This window comes from Mesoplodon mirus (genome assembly GCF_964341445.2).
Source record: "Mesoplodon mirus genome assembly, chromosome: 2".
Classification (NCBI taxonomy): Eukaryota; Metazoa; Chordata; class Mammalia; order Artiodactyla; family Ziphiidae; genus Mesoplodon; species Mesoplodon mirus.
The window spans coordinates 45,561,137-45,582,043 of NC_138977.1; the positions used below are offsets into that span (position 1 = coordinate 45,561,137).

Genomic DNA, 20,907 nt, shown 5'->3' on the forward strand with positions numbered 1-20,907 from the left:
AAAACCCTGCTGGCCCCTTCCACCTGCCCACATCAAGGACCTGCCCAAACCCATCGGGGACAGCCACCCTGGGGGTGACACGTGAGGAACCCCTTCCCCGCGATGTGCACGTACCCTGCACCACACCCCAGGGGTACTGCCTGGCCTTTGCCATCTTGTTGCCGATCTTCACCTCCTCGGTGCTGCCGACCACTGCGAAAGGGAGGTGGACCTGCCAGCAACACAAGGACAGAGAGCGGTTACCCTCCCCGTGCTGCAAACACATGCTCTCCTCCGCTTCCACACGCCCCCTCCCCCCACAGGCCTCTGCTCGGGGCAGGAGAAATGGGTGAGGGAGGGCAGAAGAGCGAGGGGCTCAACAGTTCAGTGGGGTTGGGCTTCGTGTATCCGACCCCCCTTCAACCAGATACCAAGTACCTGACATGAGCTGGACTCAGGGGGAAACTAGGAGTCTTTGCGATTATATGGTAAGCGTGGGATGTCCACTGCCTGAGACTAGCCACTGGTCTATGTGGTTATTGAGCACTTGAAATGAGGCTTGTAAAATGAAGAAAATTTAAATTTTATTTACTTTTAATTAATTTACATTTAAAGGGAAGCAGTGTGAAATATTTTTCCATTAATTATCACTTTATTGTTTTGGTAGGACTGCATTTCACTTTGCTTCAAACTCAGATCTTCTTAAAAAAAAAAAAAAAAAGAAGAACCAGTTTTGTTAACGTAGATGCAAACATGAAGGAAAATTGTCTTTTTGGTACTTACTTCATATTGAAAAACTTTTAAATATGTTAGCAGTAAGTTAGGTATGCGTCCAAGTTGGGATGTATGTAATTATAAACTATACATTGGGGGAATTCCCTGGCAGTCCAGTGGTTAGAACTCGACACTTTCACTGCCAGCGACTGGATTAAATTCCTGGTTGGGGAACTAAGATCCCACAAGTCACGTGGTACGACAAAAAAAAAGAATACACACACACACAGAGGACTTCAAAGCCCTGCTATGGAAACATCTCATTAATAATTTTTATATTGGTTACATGTTGAAATGATATTTTTGATATACTGGGTTAAATAAGTTCTCAAAATTAACTTTATGTTTCTTTTTACTTTTTAAAAATGTGGCTACTGGAAAATTTAAATTACTCGTGTGGCTTATATTTCTACCGAACAGCACTGCTTTAGACAGTTGATCATTGCACAAAATTCAAGTCAAATATACTTTAGCTCAAATTATTGGCTCAAGCCTTGCACCCCAACTTACCTTGAGCAGAGATACTATTCAAGACAACTGGCTGTGCCACGTTGGTTTATTTGGTAACTATGGCTACATTCCGGGGAGAAAACAGTAATTCTATCTTTCTCCTATTAGCAAGTGAGAATAACATCTGAAATGGCTGCTCTGAGAATTATGACTTAGGGCTCCCTGACCCGGTGCTCTTCCACTACAGATACACGGAGACAGACAAGAGTGTTTTAAAGCCAGAGCCTCTCCCAGAGCTTGGCAAAATCCTCAGCCCAGGCCGCCTAACTGGTATTTGGTCTGGTGCTCCAGATATTTATATTTTCTAGTTCATCTCACACTCTGTAGGAAGGCAAGAAAGCACGTTCTCTTTTTCAGCATCTGGAACTGAAATGTGGTTCCCTGGAGCTGAGGGGTAATAGGACCCTTCCAGCCCACGTTCTGCTGTGACGACCCAGGGAACTGACCCCTCCACTCGACCTGAGTGACGAAAGCAACCGCCAATGAAATCTGCTTTCCACATATCATATGGGATTTCATCACCAGGAACTGCCTGCAAGGAAGACCCTATAAGAAAATTCCTTGATAAAGAGCACAATGAATTTGGGAGTATCAGTTCTGTGAATCTGATAAAGAGAGAAAAAGAGCAAAGATTCATGGGTATTTTCTTTCCAAGAAAATTAACACTAATTTAGTTTCATGGCCATGCAAAATTACTTGAAAGGACGGGAAGGGATATACAGAGAAAAATTGGATGGTACTCATTCATGTTACTTCCTGAATCCCACTGACCCCAAATTGCAGTCCTACAGCGGAATAAACACGTGCCGTCCCAGCCTGAGCTTTTAATGATGCTATAACCAAGTACACTCCTCCGCTTGGGTCCATGGGACTGTTGTGGACATTAAATGTGGAGCCTGGAGCAGTGCCCGATGCATAGTGATAAGTGCTCCATAAATGTCAAAATGTCAGGCACTACTATTATCACCAAGTTCTCAGGAACCAGAACCAGAGAACTTTAGGGGTGGAATCTGTGTAGGAATTCCCTCCATGCTATCTCTTCTGAGTGAGTTGAAACAGAATCTGTTGTCCACCAACTACTTGGGATGGAGGCACCAAGAGTTAAACGTGCACTTCACTGGGCCCAAAGCCCACACTGCTCTTTTGCCCTCTGGTTTTGGTTCTGCCTTTTGAGTAAGTCTAGTCGCTCTCCCCTATGATTACCTTCCTTTCGCACGCCCTCATGGCCATTTCCCAGGAAGAATCTGCTCTCCCGTTCCTTCCAAGGATTCCAGACCCTTTACTATCCTAGACACAGGAGCACGACAGCCAGAGGGGGTCACATGACTCAGTGTGACCAGACTAGGACAGAGCCAAGCTGGTCTATCTCTGCATCAATGACATCCCTAAATTTTATTTATTTTTTAAATTCTTTTTTTTTTTAATTTATTTTTGGCTGCTTTGGGCCTTCGTTGCTATGCACGGGCTTTCTATAGTTGCAGTGAGAACGGGCTACTTTTTTGTTGCAGTGCGTGCGCTTCTCGTTGCGGTAGCTTCTCTTATTGAGGAGCATGGGCTCTAGGCACGCAGGCTCAGTAGTCACGTCCTAGAGCGCAGGCTCAGTAGTTGTGGTGCAGCGGCCTAGTTGCTCCGTAGCATGTGGGATCTTCCCGGACCAGGCTCAAACCTGTGTCCCCTGCATTGGCAGGCAGATTCTTAACCACTGGGCTACCAGGGACGCCCCCTAAAATTTTAAATTCAACAATTTCCCAGAGAAGGGGAAAGTTACATTCCCTTCCAAAGCCCTAATCATGTTGGGAGTGATTTATGGGAAAAGTTCCTCCTTAAATGATAACAGCCATATCTAGAAAAGTCCGTATGCTGAATGGAAGAAGGAAGAAGCAGTTTTGTGGAATTAGTCTGATCTCCTAATTACGATGGCAAACAGCAACAAGACTGGAACCAGGTGGATTAGGTCAAAATCCCAGTGCTGCTCTTAACTGGAAGGCTTTAACCAAGTCATTTAATTCTCTAGATAAGCTTCAGTATGACTTTCTTTATATAAAATGTCCAGAATAGGCAAACCTACAGAGACAAGGAGGTAGATTAGTGGTTGCCAGTGTCTGGATGGTTAGAGGGCTGACATCTAAAAGGTATATGGTTTCCTTCTGGGGTGATGAAAATGTTCTAAAATTGATTGCAGCAATGGTTGTACAATTCTGTGAATACACTAAAAACCACTGAATTGTATACTTTAAATGGGTGTCGTACAGTATATCAATTATATCTCAATAAAACTGTTAATTAAAGGAGCGCCTTTAGTGCCTTTAATAATGACTTGATTAGACACTTGTCATGATCAGATCTGAGGAAGGTAGAACATACCTCAATGGACCACAAATTAAAAAGTCTAGACTGACTTCCACTGCCACCAGCACACTTCTGAATCAATTTCGAGCATGTATTCAGGGAAGGCCAAGCTATTTAACAGCTTCTAATTACATTCCATTGAAGCTAACCTTCAGTTTTAAGAATTCCAAAAACCCTCAGTGGGCATCAACTATGTGTGAAGAATGCTGCTTCTTCTACAGAAGTCGGGCATTCCCAACTGAAGAAAGATGGGTACAGTTACGTGACACAGAGGTGAGCCACGGCTACGAGACACACAGGAGCAGTGGGAAAGACTTGGGTATCGACTAGCAGGACGGAGTATCCTCAGGAGAGATTATATCACAGGCACACTTAGATTGCTGAAGCTTTCATCATTTATCTCCTGACCATTCCTCCCTGTGATGTGGAAACTGTACCCTCCACTGCCAGTTTACCTCGTGATTCAGGAAAGGGTGGGGAATGCAGAAAGGAGAAAAAGGCAGGAACCAATCACAGAAGCAAAAGAGAGGCAGGTGGACATGTTTCTGCCGACACTGGCAGAAGCAAGCGGAGTGCTAGTTCCTCTAAGCTGCTTTGTGTGAACTGGTGCTGGGCTGGCATTCCCTTCCCACAAGATTCGCTGTGGAAATCATAACTGTTAAAGCAGGAAGGAGATTTGAGATCTTGTCTAACTCTCCCATTTGACAGACGGACAAACTGAGGAGTAGGGTGATTAAATGACTTGAAACAGTGGCAGAGCTGGACCCCACTGAGTACGTTAGATGCTAGTCCAATGTTCTAGCCACTGCACAATGCTGCTACTAAGAAAAGCTTTCAGGAAAATCACTGGTTGGTCCTTTCTTACTTGAGGACTTACACTCATCGTTGCATTAATTTCTGCCACCGTTTCTTCGTCTGTGGGGAACTGATATATCTGGACTCCATTGCTGACTAGTTCACTCATGATCTTACTCTTGAATTTGTGCAATTCGTTCTTGGCAATGGTGTCAGCTTTTGCAATTATTGGAATGATGTTCACCTATAAACCAAACACATCCATTTTTATATGATTCCAATGTAAGAAAAATAGACAAATGAATAAAATATAGAAAACAAAGAAGCAGAAATTGTAAGCCTTCCCTTAGAAATAGAGATGATATTAAATATTGGACTTTTTACCTAGATACAAAATTAAGAAGATATGGAATAATCTTTTAGTTCCATCTCTGAACATTTTTACTCGCTCCCATCTGGCACTGAAAGAAAGCATCCTCGTAATTTCCTCTTCTATGCCACCTCATTCTTCTTTACAGTGTAAAAGGAAGTGTTACTCTATGACAAAGAACGGTAACAAAGAAGCCTATTCTTTGAGTAACCACTCCTTTTTGACTCCTCCCAGCTACTTTAGGAGTTTGATTTTTGCATGTTTCTAACAGCCTAATACCAAGATTTTCATTAGTTAGAATAGTGGAATATTCAGCTCTATGCAGGAGAGCATCCTTTCTTTCTTCTGATGACTTGAGAACTGCTGGAAGCAGAGAACCTAAATATTAACCAAAACAAAATTGATTTCACCTACTTTTAAATTTTTCAAAACCACACCAACTAATTCTCTTGAAAATCAGCTTCTATCACATTACTTCTTTGTGCCAGAATGAGACCTGGTGCCAAAAGACAAGGCTCACTTTCAGAGCATCAGATACAAAGACCAGGTGAGAACTCTGAAGTTTGACAACAATGGCAGAAAGCCCAGAATGAGAGCCAAGGACCCTCAAGCGCAAGCCCCAAAGCCCGAGGTGGGACCCTCTGCTCCCAACTTGTCCCAGCACTGTCCACAGGACACATTCTTTAAAATGGATTTTTTACAATTAACTTTCTTCCACTCCCTGATTGGTACAGAGGTTTCAACAAGTTGCTACCCCGGGGACCATGCTCTTCACCCAGCTCAGGTGAAAAGGGAACAGGCTCAGTGAGAAAGCGATCAGTCCCAGCCAGAGAAGAGGGGGTCTTTAGGGGGGTTTTCCGGGTCACATCTGCATTCCTTTGCTTCTCCTTTTATCCCAAGAGCCAAATCAAAAATCCTTTATAAACCAGAGTGAGATGACCCGTTGATGGAAAAATCTGTTCTGTCCTATTCCTCAACCCAATCCTAACCTTATCATGGATGGGCTTCCTGCAGCAAGTTGCCTCAGTGAGACAGACATCACTGAGGGTGGGAGAATGCCTGGACCAGGACGTGGGGAACAAACCCCTCCCTATGGTTTGTATTGGCTAACTTTTGTGCACACTTAGTATTGGGTTAATATCAACATGGACAAAATGGCAGAGATTCATATTTTCTTGGCCAATTTGATTAGAGTAGATGGAAGAACCAAGCAAATTTATATTTAAAATCTCTTCTTCCTCAGTGGCAGGTGCCTGGAAATCTTGTCTGACATTGTCATATGTTTGCCTTAACTCTTCACTTTACTTGGATCAACAAACCTCTGACAACACCGTTTTCAGATACTCCCTAGCACTCCAGCTCTACAATAATAGTTCTTTGAAAGCAGTTTAACCAGCTTTGTAGTGATTGTTTTGTTTTGATTAGCTGTTTGTTTTGCCTTATTTTCTTTCCCTTTTTAAATTGAAGCATAATCCTGTTGTTGGATATCACCCTGGCTGGTCTGCAAGCTCAGCCTCAGTGAGGAAGCCACCTCCCTCTGTCTGCTTCCCAGCCCTGCTCTCAAGGACCCGACAGCCCAGGAAGCAGACCTCCCCGCCCAGTGAGCCACCATCGATGGCTCACTGAGGCTGAATCAGATGAGATGAGGAAGGGTTTCCATTTATTCTCCCATGAGTGCTCTAGCTGCAGGACTCCTTTCTGGCTGGTAGAATATGTTTCTGTAAAGCAGTGCGTCTTCGCAAGCTGGGGGCCCCGGGTGCCTGGCTTGGTGTCAGCCCGCAGGCCCTTTTTGGGCTGGTACAGGCAGAGGCCTTGGGGACAGGCTGATCTTCTCAGCATTCTCTCACTATTATGTCCCTCCGGAGCAAAAGCATCTTTTAAACAGTGTTGTTTGGACAGAAAATAACACCCAACAAAGCCCTCTAAAGGTAAGACTTTGCATTGAACTCAAAAGGAGGTTAGAATCTAAGAGGAAATACTATAGCTCAATTGTGTGGGTGTCCTTGTTGTCACCTGTTGCTTCTTTATTTCAGAATGTATTGTCTTCCATTTATTTCAAAATGGAAAATCAAATTAATCATAAAGTAGATCATCAAATGTTGTCAAACTCATCGGTCCCTTCCTCCAAATGCTGTGAAGGAGAAAGGTTATAAATGTGCAAAGATTAGGGGTCAGACTTGATCTGAGACTCTACTTCTTTTGAACACAGGGTGCAGCTCAGTTTTAAAATCTAAGAAGTTGGACCATCCTTATCACATAGATAAAAAAAAATAAAGTTTTTTTTTGCATGTTAAACTTCAAATTAAAGCCAAGCCTGTAAAAACCTTTCAAAGAGAGATTTAAAAGAAAGTTTTTAAGAAAATAAACAAAGCATGAAATTATAGTTCAATCTCCCTAAATTTAACCCTTCCTACGACCCTTTAGGTGTCTCCACTGTATACTTCCCCAACCCTCAACAGAGCATATGCTAGTGCTAATTTAAGAACTAAAAATACTTTGTAATAAGCTACATGGTTTTGTTTGTTTTGTTTTGTCCTAATATCCAGAGAGGCTTTGAACCATTTTTTTTCAAAACCCTATGGTTCCATCAACCAGAAAAAACAAATACCGGGTTAGGAAGTAGGGAGGGATAAACAGGTGGAGCACAGAAGCCTTTTAGGGCAGTGAAATTACTCTGTATGATACTCCAGGGATGAATACATGTCATTATAAATGTGTCTAAGCCCACAGAATGTATAACACCAAGAGTGCATCCTCATGTAAATTATGGACTTGAGGTGACAGTGATGTGTCACTGTAGGTTCTCCAGTTGTAACAAATGCACCATCTCATGGGAATGATGGGTGGGAGTGGGGCTATGCATGCCACGGGGCAGCGAGTATGTGGAAAATCTCTGCACCTTCCTCTTAATTTTGCTGTGAACCTAAAACTGCTCTAAAACATAATCTTTAAAACGAAACACCAAATTACACTGAAAGCAGAGGTAAATTGGGGCCCCAGGATAAAAGTGATCTTACAGGAGAGTGGACAGTACCCAGAGCAGCAGTGAGTACCTTACTGTCCAGCTTCTTCATGGTGACCAGGTCCAGGGACTTCAGCGAATGTCCAGTGGGGGCAATGAAGTAGAGGCATGCGTGGATCCTGGTGTCGTGGTAGTTGAAGAGAGAACGTTTGATCTTCAATTCCTCTTGCAAGTAGGCCTCAAACTGGGCATCGATATATTCCACGATCGGCTTATAGCTAGGGCAGAAGAAGGGTTTTCTTTTGGGTTTTTTTTCCCTTTTTTGCGGTACGCGGGCCTCTCACTGCTGTGGCCTCTCCCGTTGCGGAGCACAGGCTACGGACGCGCAGGCCCAGCGGCCATGGCTCACGGGCCCAGCCGCTCCATGGCATGTGGGATCTTCCCGGACCAGGGCACGAACCCGTGTCCCCTGCATCGGCAGGCGGACTCTCAACCACTGCACCACCAGGGAAGCCCCAGAAGAAGGTTTGTTTTTTTTTTGTTTTTTTTTTTTTGCGGTATGCGGGCCTCTCACTGCTGTGGCCTCCCCCGTTGCGGAGCACAGGCTCCGGACGCACAGGCCCAGCGGCCACGGCTCACGGGCCCAGCCGCTCCGCGGCATATGGGATCCTCCCAGACCGGGGCACGAACCCGTATCCCCTGCATCGGCAGGCGGACTCTCAACCACTGCGCCACCAGGGAGGCCCCAGAAGAAGGTTTTTTAAGACACATTTTCCAATCAGCATGTTGCTAGTCTCAAAGCTCTTTGTACAATCCTCCAGGAAAGTCTTCAGTGGTTCCTTCTTCCCTAAGAGCTAAGGCCCAAGTTCCTTACCTTGGCAGCCCAGGCCTTTAGCCATCTGGCCCCTGAACATCACCCCAGGCCCTCTCTCCAACCCCTTCCAGGGCTCACCCTTTCTGTCCCACATGTCAAGCTCTCGCCTGCCTCTGTGCCTTTCCTCATGCTAGCCATCCCATCCCCCCACACCTCAACCTGGAAGGGTCTTCTTCCTATTATTCCCCTGGCTAACATTCAGCCTTTAAAACAGCAACTGGAAATACGTGAGACACACTGTCACTTCCCCCATGGCACCCATGAAGGTATTGCTAAGAGACTGTGGCATTCTTTCCTGCTGGGCCAAAACTGAGCCTCAAAATCTGTCCCAATAAAGTGATTTTGACAGCCTCTCCCAGCTGATTGGCATCGATGCACAAGATGAAACTGCTCTGCAGTTTCAGGATGCGGCACCTCCTCTTGCTGGCAGCCCCTCCCTGCTCCTGCGCCCCCATCCCCCGGGGACGAGGGCTTCTCCGTACTCTCATAAAGCCCTGTGTGTGCCATAACCTCATCTATAAACTGAACTGCCTGGTCTATTATGATCAAGATTCTTCCCAACTCTCAAATTTTATGATTTGAAGGTAAACTTTGTAATCCTCTCTTCTCACCAAATCATAATTCAAATCTATTTTGAATAATTACACATGACTCTATTAACTGGCCAAAAACACAATCACTAATAGCATACTGGGAAGACATATTCAATAAACCATATGTTCTCCAGGGATTAAACAGTACATTAGGTCACTGTGGAAAAGCCATGAACTCTTCCAGGTCTCCAAGGGGACTTCTCAGAAGTAAGTATCACCAGCAATGACATGGGCTGATTGGGAATAAAATGGGTTAATTCTTCCCCAAACTTACTACCTTGCTGAGGAACAGTTTAGGCATTAAGAAAAATAAAAACCTCTCAACAGTCAACTCTCGGATCCATAAATTAAACTGAAATCCCTGAAAGAGAACTATAAATCTTTTATAATGAGGATGACAGCAGATGCCCTAAAAGAAAAAACAAACAAAACAAAATTAAACAAACAAACAAAAATGTATGACCAAAACCGAAAACAGAAAAAAGTTTTCTTATATTTTCCCTTGGTGATTTATCATAATCCATTGCTTCAATCTGAGCAGACGAAATCTCTGGAGGTTTAAAGAAAAAGTAGAATGTGCCTAAATAAAATTCTAAACATGACAGTAGAAATCCCAATGAATTCCAATAGAAAGGATGAGCGAGTAATAAGATTCTCCTCCATTTTCCAATTTTAAAATATAGGCAGGAATTGTATAACAATAGCAATAGCCATTATTATGATAGGATAGTTACATAAACTGGGGGTTAAAAGCATGGACTCAAGCCAGACCACCTAAAACCAAACTCCAAATCCATAATTTACTGGCTGTGTGGCTCTGGGCAAGTTACTAAACCTCTCTGTGTTTCAATTTCCTCATAGGTAATATCAAGGACAAAGATATTACCTATATCAGACAGCTAATGTGACAAATTAAGTGAGCTAATATATGTAAAGAATTAGCCCATAAAACTGTGAGATATAACTATTTCATAGTAATATAATAAACAACAAATAAGAGAAAAGCAAGCCTGACTTTTCAAAAAGACAGGGAAAAAAAAAAAGGAACTTTACACTGACCCGCTTTCCATGGTAACTGTTCTGCTACTGACTCATGCATGCCCTGTAGGGCAGTGGACCAGGCCACTCCAGTGAGGCCCACCCATGCCCTGCCAGTCCAGGGCCTGATCTTTCGGTCTCCTGACACCAAGGCATGTGACTGGGGGAATCAAGGTCCCCCTACGCCCTCTTAGCCCCAAGGACAGGAAAGCAGCTCACAGCAGGTGCTCCTTCCTGCCTCCCCAGTTCCTGATTTGCAGCTTCTTAGCACCTCCCCACAAGAGTGACCCGAGTATGCTGCTTCTTTCTATTCATTTCCTTTCTGCATTTGGGGTTTTTTTTTAACATCTTTATTGGAGTATAATTGTTTTACAATGGTGTGTTAGTTTCTGCTTTATAACAAAGTGAATCAGCTATACATATACATACATCCCCATATCTCCTCCCTCTTGCATCTCCCACCCTTCCACCCTCCCTATCCCACCCCTCTAGGTGGTCACAAAGCACCGAGCTGATCTCCCTGTGCTCTGCGGCTGCTTCCCACTAGCCATCTATTTTACATCTGGTAGTGTATATATGTCCATGCCACTCTCTCACTTCGTCCCAGCTTACCCTTCCCCCTCCCCGTGTCCTCAAGTCCATTCTCTACATCTGCGTCATTATTCCTGTCCTGCCCCTAGGTTCTTCATAACCATTTTTTTTTAGCTTCCATATATATGTGTTAGCATACAGTATTTGTTTTTCTCTTTCTGACTTACTTCACTCTGTATGACAGACTCGAGGTCCAACCACCTCACTACAAACAACTCAATTTCATTTCTTTTTATGACTGTGTAATATTCCATTGTATACATGTGCCACATCTTCTCTATCCATTCATCTGTCGATGGACACTTAGGTTGCTTCCATGTCCTGGCTATTGTAAATAGAGCTACAATGAACATTGTGGTACGTGACTTTTTGAATTATGGTTTTCTCAGGGTATATATGCCCAGGAGTGGGATTGCTGGGTCGTACAGTAATTCTATTTTAGTTTTTTAAGGAACCTCCATATTGTTCTCCACAGTGGCTGTATCAATTTACATTCCCACCAACAGTTTGCATTTGGTTTTGATTCTGATCCTCCAAGATTATGGGAGGCATAGCACCTCTCCTTTTCCAGTGAGGCATGCTTTCTGCCCTGGATTTGGTATATCCCAAGACATCTTTTGTTCTCCTCTATACCTCGGGCTTCGTCTGCCATCCCCTGTTAAGGAGTTTGGGCCAATCTTTTCAATCTCCTTCTTCTCCCTGTATGTGGTTTCCTTGGAAAATCACATTTACTCTTGCGTTTCACTTAACCAGATCTTTCACCCAAGTTTCAGACCAATCCATCCAACTGCTTACCAGATATTTCCACTTGCTCTTCTAAATATGTCCAAAATCAAACTCTTCATCTTGTCCCCAAACCCACACTCCCCCGTATTCCTCAGGTCAGCAAATTGCACCTGCATCCAGACCACTGGCTGTGTCAGAACCCCGGGGCTCAACCTAGAGACCTCCTCTCCTACCTCCTACACATAACCAAGCACAAAATCCCATCCATTTTACCCTCTATATCATTAAAAACAAATAAATGTATTTCAGGAGAACAATTTACCATAATCACTATGCCTTGTGTTCAAGATTTAATTATGTTGATGAAACAGTTTCTTCCTGATGCATGAGTCAGCCTAGTGGCTTTGTACTCCCCTTCACATCCTTTGAACAAACTCTCTGCCCTCTCTCCTACTCCTGTCTATATGTTATCTACACCCAAAGTCATAAAGATAAGGAAACTTCATCCCTATTTTGCCCTTTGCTAGTTTCCATTCTTACAGCAAGGATACCTATTTATATTCTGCTCTGCCAATTCAAACTTCTGTGGATTTTAGCCCTATCAAGCAGAGGAAAGGGCAGGGTGGGGGAAGGAGGGGGGGGGTAGGGCAGATCAAATCAAGTCCTTACATTTTCATATAATTTCTTTTTAAGGCATGGGATATTCCTTTTTATCTACCACTTATTTTTTTCCCCCATAAATCTCCAGCCACTAAAAAACACAAAAAATTGACAGAGGTTGACCCTAAAACTGATGGGGAAAAAATATTTTATGCAATGTTTTCTATCCACCCAAGCTACCCACCTGCAAAATAGCCAATGCCATTGTTCAGGGACTGACTCTCCATTTCATACGTGACCAGATACCTACCATCTTGCTATCTATTAGCCAAAGTTAATTTTCCTTATCCTTCAACTACATCTACCAGAAAGTGTAATTAAGACAGAATTTGAAGACCAAACAGTCCATTCCATTACCATTTTATAACTCCGATAAAGATTTGGTGAGTTTGAGGATTCTCTCAGTGGATTTCAATTATCCATGCTTTTTCAGGACTGATTATCATTATAGTTTGTAATATGCCATTAACATTCTATCTCCCACATCCCAAACGTGAGGCCAACAAGTTCTTTTATTTCCAGCACTACAGCAAATTTGGTTTCCCTTCTTCTCCAGACCTCTTTCCTTCTTTACTGAAGAGTACAGACAGCAAAACAAGGAGGCCCTTAGACCACGAAGAGTTAATCGTGCTATTAAACAAAACAGGAAACCTTACCAGATCTCTCTTCCTGCCTCCTTCTAGCTAGCCTGGTCCCAGGCAGATAATGATGCAGGAATGCTGACATGTCCAAAGCCTACATAAACAAACTGGGACATTCTTGAAGTCTTGCATTGATGGCAGAAAAGCTTGCCTAATCCTCAAAGTACTAAAAATAATCATGGGTTTAGAGAAACAGCACATCCCCTTCCATATGTTTACATATCGATACAAAAATGCATATCCCACTTCCAATTTTCTGAAGGAAGCAGACCCTATCCAAATGATTATTTTTTTAACAACAGACATCTGGGTTTATAGTCAACAGTGTCAACAATCATTCTGGGGCCCAGAGTTCTAAATGCCACTTAAAGAGGTTATGCAACAGCTGTCAAGAAATTTCAGAAGAAAAAAAAATACTTGGTATGTAGGTTAGGTTAATATCACACTTCCTCTCTTCTAAGTCTCCTTGGAAACTATTATTTGACCCAAATGAGTTAGATAATTTCTTAAAGAGGCCTCCAGCTGCAAATGTGTGGATCAGCGTTGCACTGGCCACCTGCTGTTCAGGGCTGGTGAGTGAAAACCCACCAGACTGAGGGAAAGTCCCCATTTAGGGGAGAAGTAAAAATGCAATGGCGGTGCTGAGGCGATGACTCAGAGCTGGAACAGCTCATGGAAACTGAGCAGCAAAATGCAGGAAGACGGTTCTCATTCCTGCAGGAATACATCCTGAGAAGGTGCAGCTGATGTCTTCCCATCAGGGAGTGCACAAGCATGGCGCTCCCCAACCCCAGGGAGAGACCTGCGCAGGTCAGAGATGGAGACCCGCCTTGCTCGGACGGGGACTCCGTGACCACACGAGGACCAGTGTGCACTTTTGCCTGTCATCAGGGTTTTCTCTTCATCTGTTTCAGTGGGCATTGCAGACAGCCTTCAGGCAAGAACCTCTCCATCATTCCCTGGCATTGAGGTCATAAATTAAGAGCAACTGCTCAGCTGTGCTTAGCTTTCCTCCACTCCAACACAATGTACAGATAGTCCATTTTGACAGATGCAAAATGAAATCTTTCTTACTATGTCTAACAACTGCTCCTGTATTACAGGCCAATGCTTACTGAAGAGCATTTAAATTGCCCTATACATAAAATAGAGCTCCATGCTCAGCTAGAGCATGAGTTAAATATTTCTCTGCTGTTACTGTGTGCTCATATTTCTATCACAGATAGTTAAAATATATCTAGACAATACATAGCCCTAGATAAAATGGTTCAAATTCCTCTTTACAAAACACACACATATAACATACACAGTTTTGAGGAAAATGAAGCAAACAAACAAACAAACAAAACCTGGTACTAATGAAGTTTCTGAGCCCTAAGCAAACGTAATGTAACTTAATGATTTGGTGTCTTATTCCCATTAAGCTGTCACTGCACAAAAATGTCTCTGGAAGCCTCCTTCTGGAATTATCTTTGGGCCTGGGACAGTTTAATTTTAACTTTCTCAAACGTTTTTTGAGAATGAACTTAAGTATTTAAAACAATCATAACGGACTTCCCTGGTGGCACAGCGGTTAAGAATCCGCCTGCCACAGATATACAATGGAATATTACCCAGCCATAAAAAGAAACGAAATTGAGTTGTTTGTAGTGAGGTGGATGGACCTAGAGTCTCTCATACAGAGTGAAGTAAGTCAGAAGGAGAAGAACAAATACTGTATGTTGACACATATATATGGAATCTAAAAAAAAAAAAAAATGGTTCTGAAGAACCTAGGGGCAGGACAGGAATAAAGAGGCAGACGTAGAGAATGGACTTAAAGACAAGGAGAGGGGGATGGGTGAGCTGGGACGAAGTGAGAGAGTGGCATGGACACGTGTACACTGCCAAGTGTAGGGTAGATAGCTAGTGGAAAGCAGCCACATAGCACAAGGAGATCAGCTCAGTGCTCTGTGACCACCTTGAGGGGTGGGATGGGGAGGGCATGGGGGAGACGTGGGAGGGAGGAGATATGGGGATATATGTATATGTACAGCTGCTTCACTTTGTTATAAAGCAGAAACTAACACACCATTGTAAAGCAATTATACTCCAATAAAGATGTTAAAGAAAAAAAAAAAAGAATCTACCTGCCAATGCAGGGGACATGGGTTTGAGCCCTGGTCCGGGAAGATCCCATATGCCGCGGAGCAACTAAGCCCACGTGCCATAACTACTGAGCCTGTGCTCTAGAGCTCATGATGCACAACTACTGAGCCCATGGGCCACAACTACTGAAGCCTGCGCACCTAGAGCCCATGCTCCGCAACAAGAGAAGCCACCACAATGAGAAGCCCGCGCACCGCAACAAAGAGCAGTCCCCGCTCACCGCAACTAGAGAAAGCCCATGTGCAGCAACAAAGACCCAAAGCAGCCAAAAGTAAATTTAAAAATTAAAACAAATAAAAGTTTAAAAAAAGTAAGAACAATCTTAAGGCATTTAAAGTCAAGATTAGTGAATAGGATGGGTGATCTTGAGATTAACACATTAAGAAGGTTTAAGGCTTAACAGCTTCCCTCAAATAAGGGCACACAGCAACTCAGAGAAAAGAGCCAAACTTGCTTGGCTTTATAAAATGACTATGTGTGTTTTATAAAAGTAAAACCTCTGGATGCAGACAGCCTTCTCTACTGATGGGTGCTAAACTACTAAAGCAAATAGCCTGAGATAAGATGTAAATGAAAGAACTTGAGTCAATAAAATGACTGTTTGCTTCACCTCAAAAAAAAAAGTAAAACCTCACTATATTATTTTATAACTAGATCATCAAGTTTATGTAAACCAGTTTTAGTGAATGAATACATGAGACTGACATAGCTAACAGCTTCTGTCTACATACAAACTACAGGACCAAAATTCTGAAAAGACATTTTATTTCTTAAGCAGCTTAAACATGTCCTTCTTCTACACTGACAAAGAAGTTTGTTATATATATTATCAAATTAGCTTAACAAACCCTTGCTGGATAGAGAGCGATCTGAATTCCTCACCAGGCTCCACTGAAACCACACTCAATATTCAGACTCAATGTGGCCATTCTGCACACAGCGGGCCACCCAAGTAAGAGCAGCCTACAGGAAGACCCAGACAATGCACAAAGGACACACAGTGCTCATGCCACAGCACTAGCATCAATATTAAGATCCTGTGCTGGCTGGAAATCAACGACAATTCTTCCACCTGATCTTTCACAGACCTGCTTTCTTCACTTTGGGGTTTTCGGAGCTGACAGCAATCTACCAGCTGTGTATTATTACCACACCCCTCCTCCAGGCTTAGCCTTTCCCAGTGCCCTTCCTTAGACCCCACCTAAGGAGAGACTATATGCAGATCCCACTGGAAGAGGCCTGAGAGGATCCAGCGGCATTCCCTTAGAGTGAGATAAATTGCCAAGGTCCCATAGCTGCTCATAGGCAGAATCCAGATCACAACCCGGGTCTACTAAATCCTGGGCTCCAGCTTCTCGGGAAAATCACGTTGATTCCAAGTTTTCATTCAGATCTGTAGGAATTTGGGGATTCAGTCAAATATCTCAATCTGCCTCAGAGACTAGGAGAGCGTGGCAGATGCTCATTCCAAACTCCTTTTACTTTTTAATGCCCCTCCCCCCGGCCCTTTTTTTTTTTTTTTTTTTTTTTTTTTTTTTTTTTTGCAGAGTTAAAACAGCAACAACAACAAAAACCAGAAACCACACTTCCCAGACTCTCTTGCAGCTAGTGTTCTGGATCTGGTCTAGTTTCTACGAAGCAGATGCAGCCATACAAGACCTGGAAGCAGGAAGGGAGCCACACAAGGCAGAGGCCCACACAGGGAAAGGGGTTCTTCTTGCAAACGATGGTGAAGGCATTTGGCTCTCTGAGACAGACTGGGTGGAGGTTCTAGAGACCTCTCCCCAGTGTCACAGCTACCAAACTATATAAGGTAGTTTGTGGCAGGGGTTCCACTAACTGTACGTGTTTCTCTAGACTGCTTTTCCAGGTGGGAAAGCACCCAAGCCTGGTTCCATGACTCTCCTGGAAAAATGCCATAAGGTAGCTTATGCCTTCTAACAAACCCCTTTTCTCCTTACCTTAGCTGGAATCAATTACACTAGCTGATTCTGACCTCAAGAATATTCTAAGAAAATTTCTCAGAGGACAAGAATGTCTTATCTTTTAGGTGATAGGAGACCAAGCCCCATAATTAGCGAACACTTAGTCTTTGCATTTACCCGGGATGGATCCTGTTACCTTCTCACTCATTTACATCCCCACAAAATCCCAAGATGTACCTGTCATCCTTATTTATCTGGTCTCCAAATCCCACAGTGTCAACGATGGTTAACTTCAGCCGTACATTGCTTTCCTGAAGCTCATAACTTCTGGCTTTTAACCGGACACCTGGTTCATTGTGAGTAGCTGGGTCACTTTCAAATTTGGTGTTGAATAAAGTGTCCATTAATGTGGATTTGCCAATGCCCGTCTCGCCTGCATGACCACAAGGGAGAAATCAAAGAATGTGTCAATGCCTCTGAGGCACCAGTTCACATCATCAGGAGTTTTTCATCATCATGATAGTAAAATTTTTTGAAAAGTCAGTATCACCAAAAATTCCACCACAAAAAGATAGTTCTTTCCATGTGTGATCTACGGAATACTTCCCGAGAAATGCTTTAATGAATTTCCAAAACCGTTCAGTAGAAAAGATCTTGAACTTACAGATCAAGATACTTTTCTTTACCTCTGCATAGAGACTCCGAACCTGTAAGCTTGCCTGTGGTCAGTGTGTGGTCATTTCAAAGACATAAACCGTAGTTCCTCCTTCCCTAAATGTTGGCATGTAACACTATATTGCTTTAAAAAAAATTCTATATTGCTGAGTTTCTGTTACGAAGAAAATTCAAAAGACTGATTCATTTGTATTGAATTACTCGATACCATCTACTGTTGTGGAAAAGAATTACATTTTTCAAAACAACACTCTTGACAAATAACAGCAATCATAACAAACCCAGCTACAGCTGCTGAGCGCTTACCTTGTACAAGGCCCTGTGGTAAGAGCTTCCAATGCACTATCTCATTTAAACCCTAGTACTAACCCCCATGGAATAAGTACTGCTCTTTCCTCCCTTTTACAGATGGGGCATTAAGGCTTAGATAAGGTCTAAGTAACTTGCCTAAAGCCACACTGTTAAGTGGCAGAGCCAGGCTTCTAACCCAAGTTTGTGTGCTTCTAACACCTACACTCAACCAACACAGCATCCTGACTTTACTGTTACAGAGAAAAATGACTGCCTAAGTTTTTTTAGGTATGGTTATGAATCTGTGAGAATCCTCCATTATCTCCATTTTTATTTCCCTATTCAGCAGATGGCAAGCACCTGTTAGATTTCCCAGGTTCAAGCGGATGTTTGTGACAATGAAACTGAATGATGTTAAATAACCTGCAACAATGGCCTTATTAATTCACATTGATAATTCAAGTCAGTAAGTCTTACTGAGCCCCTAATATATGCAAAGGAGAGTGGCAGGTACCACTACACCAATCAAATGGTAAGACCCAAATGTGGAGCCATGGAGAACTTTAGCTTGGTCTTCAAAATAAGACCAAGAAAAATTTTCTCTATATATACTAATTCTTGAGTCAAACATAGTTGGCAATGAGAAAGAACCCACCCTTGTCAGGGGTGGTGGTTGAGTGTGTGATGGTAGAAATCGAGAAACATTACCCACAAGAATGCCTTTAAAAAAAAAAATCTGGAAAATTTCCCAATTAGATTTTCAGCTCAATTTAAACATACCAATATACTGCGGCCCTTTCAACAAATCCCAATCCCATGATGGTCCTAGGAACAGTACCTCTCTTCTGAAAAACTGCCATAATGACTTTTAGGATGGTGACAATTCCATGGGGGAAAAAAGAGCTCTAAGATTTATAGCCTTAGGGCAACTTTCCCACTGACAAAATACCTTTACTAATTAGAAGTTCTGTATTACTCATTGCTTTCCAACACAGTACAAACATGAAGTAGAATGGAATCTTTCTGTAATTGAGCTTTCTCTAATTAGAAGCCTTAGGTGGTTTGCCACTGACTACCATGATTCACTTGTAGGATAAAAGTTGCTCAAGTACATTTGCCTAATTCTTTAGCTTTACCCATTGGACCCGATACATCTAAGATCAAAGAATTTCCTCCTTCATCAGTCTTCTTTCAGCCAGTATCCTTTCCAGCTTAGTACCAACTTCTGGGAATACAACAACGAACTGGCCTGATCTCCCATAGCTTAGAATCTGACCTAGAACATGACTGAATATCAGCCAGACTCTGATTTACTATTATGGGAATGATATTAAAATGTGATATTTTAAATTTTAAATCTGCCATAACCACATTCCTCTCACAAGCAAGACCATAGTTTATAACATGGACCTTGCTAATGACCACAGATAACTGGCCCAGGGCTAGCCCCCTGTCCAAAGGCACCCATGGACGCCAGTGCTGTGAGAATGCTCCAAACTGGACAGTGATATGTCTATCCAATCAAACTTCTATCTTTGGGAGTTTGAACCTGCACACAGCACGATGGCATGAAAAAGAAAAGATATGCTGGGGGCTTCCCTGGTGGCACAGTGGTTGAGAATCCGCCTGCCAATGCAGGGGACACGGGTTCGTGCCCTGGTCCGCGAAGATCCCACATGCCGCGGAGCGGCTGGGCCCGTGAGCCATGGCCGCTGAGCCTGCGCGTCCAGAGCCTGTGCTCCGCAACGGGAGAGGCCACAACAGTGAGAGGCCCGCGTACCACCAAAAAAAAAAAAAAAAGAAAAAAAAAAAGAAAAGATATGCTGAGAGAAGCAAAAAATCAGATGCCATGAGGCAGCAAAGGCTGTCAGTAAATAGAAGACATGTTGCTGACAGACAATTAGCTGGACATACAGGAGAAAGAGAGCAGATAGATACGGTAGACACTAGTACCTGAAATTTATTCATTAATAATACTTGAGTATTTTACTATGTGACAAGCATAGGTGCTGGGGATAAAATGGTGAAGAAAAACAGCAACTGACACTTCTTGAACTTCTGTAATATCCTGAATGTCATTCCAGATCTCCATGAAGTCTAGCTGTGTAGCACTTGAGACTGTCTCCTGTCTTCCTTACTTTCCTTCACATTCTTACAAAAAAAGACCCATCAATAAAAGTAACCTAAAGTAGTCTCTGTTCCCTAATGCTCAACAAGCTCATATCCACCATTGGTGACTTAACAAAATAACTCTGAACAAAACAAAATTACTAAGTAATGGATACAGAAACAAAACAGGGTTCTCACTTGTAAGGTACCTAGAATCTGGAAGGCAATTCTACACTGAAGGTACTCCAGTCATTTTAAGTACCTACTTGAGTATCTTTCTCAACAGAGCAAACTTCTTTTCAGAATTTACCTATTTTCAGAACAGGGAAAAAGGCACAACAGCATAACTATCTTATAAAATTTCCCCTATAAGGTAACGGTTCTATCAGTGGAAAGTGACCCACTTAACTTTCATCTCTTTCCCTAAAAACAGCAATAAAGACTTCAATTTACATGGCAAGGATTCTAGGTTACCTGGACGGGACTGAAATTACCATCACATGTTACTAAGTTGAGAATTAGTTAAGCATATGTGAATCAAGAACACCATGTTTTGTTTTCTTTTTAAAGGCAAGGTAATTTTAATTATTATTTGCATTAAGGTGGAAATTACGAACAATTAGCATTCCAGGGCCCACTTACAGCACAGGGTTACTCCACGGGTTGGAAAAACCACTGTTCCTCTAAATTTCAGAGTGCTTTGCTTTCCATTCCTATGCTCTGTGCTTTTAAGAGCCCTAATTAGACACAGCTACTCCAGCAGCAGTGCAATTCACCACAAGCAGTTCCCTAAGAAATGACAGCTTTCGGAATAAAAGGAATTCTAGAACTAAGAGAGCTTTTCAATGCGTTTGTTGTTGAGGTCAATCTCTAGCCTCAGAAAAGAAGGCATTTTCT

The 20,907-nt window shown here is 42.8% G+C and overlaps 1 protein-coding gene across 5 annotated transcripts in view; it reads right to left on the reverse strand.

Annotated features, from left to right (window-relative positions):
- The window catches only part of SEPTIN11 (septin 11), a 104,303-nt gene that overhangs the window by 36,017 nt on the left and 47,379 nt on the right, over positions 1-20,907 (reverse strand). For all 5 annotated transcript variants that reach the window (XM_082611426.1, XM_082611425.1, XM_082611424.1 and 2 more), the window contains exons 3-6: positions 17,173-17,368; positions 7,831-8,017; positions 4,490-4,651; positions 115-211 (exon numbers count right to left, since the gene is read on the reverse strand). In XM_082611426.1, the coding sequence (XP_082467552.1) occupies positions 115-211; positions 4,490-4,651; positions 7,831-8,017; positions 17,173-17,368 (642 nt within the window). The remainder of the gene's footprint in view (positions 1-114; positions 212-4,489; positions 4,652-7,830; positions 8,018-17,172; positions 17,369-20,907) is intronic.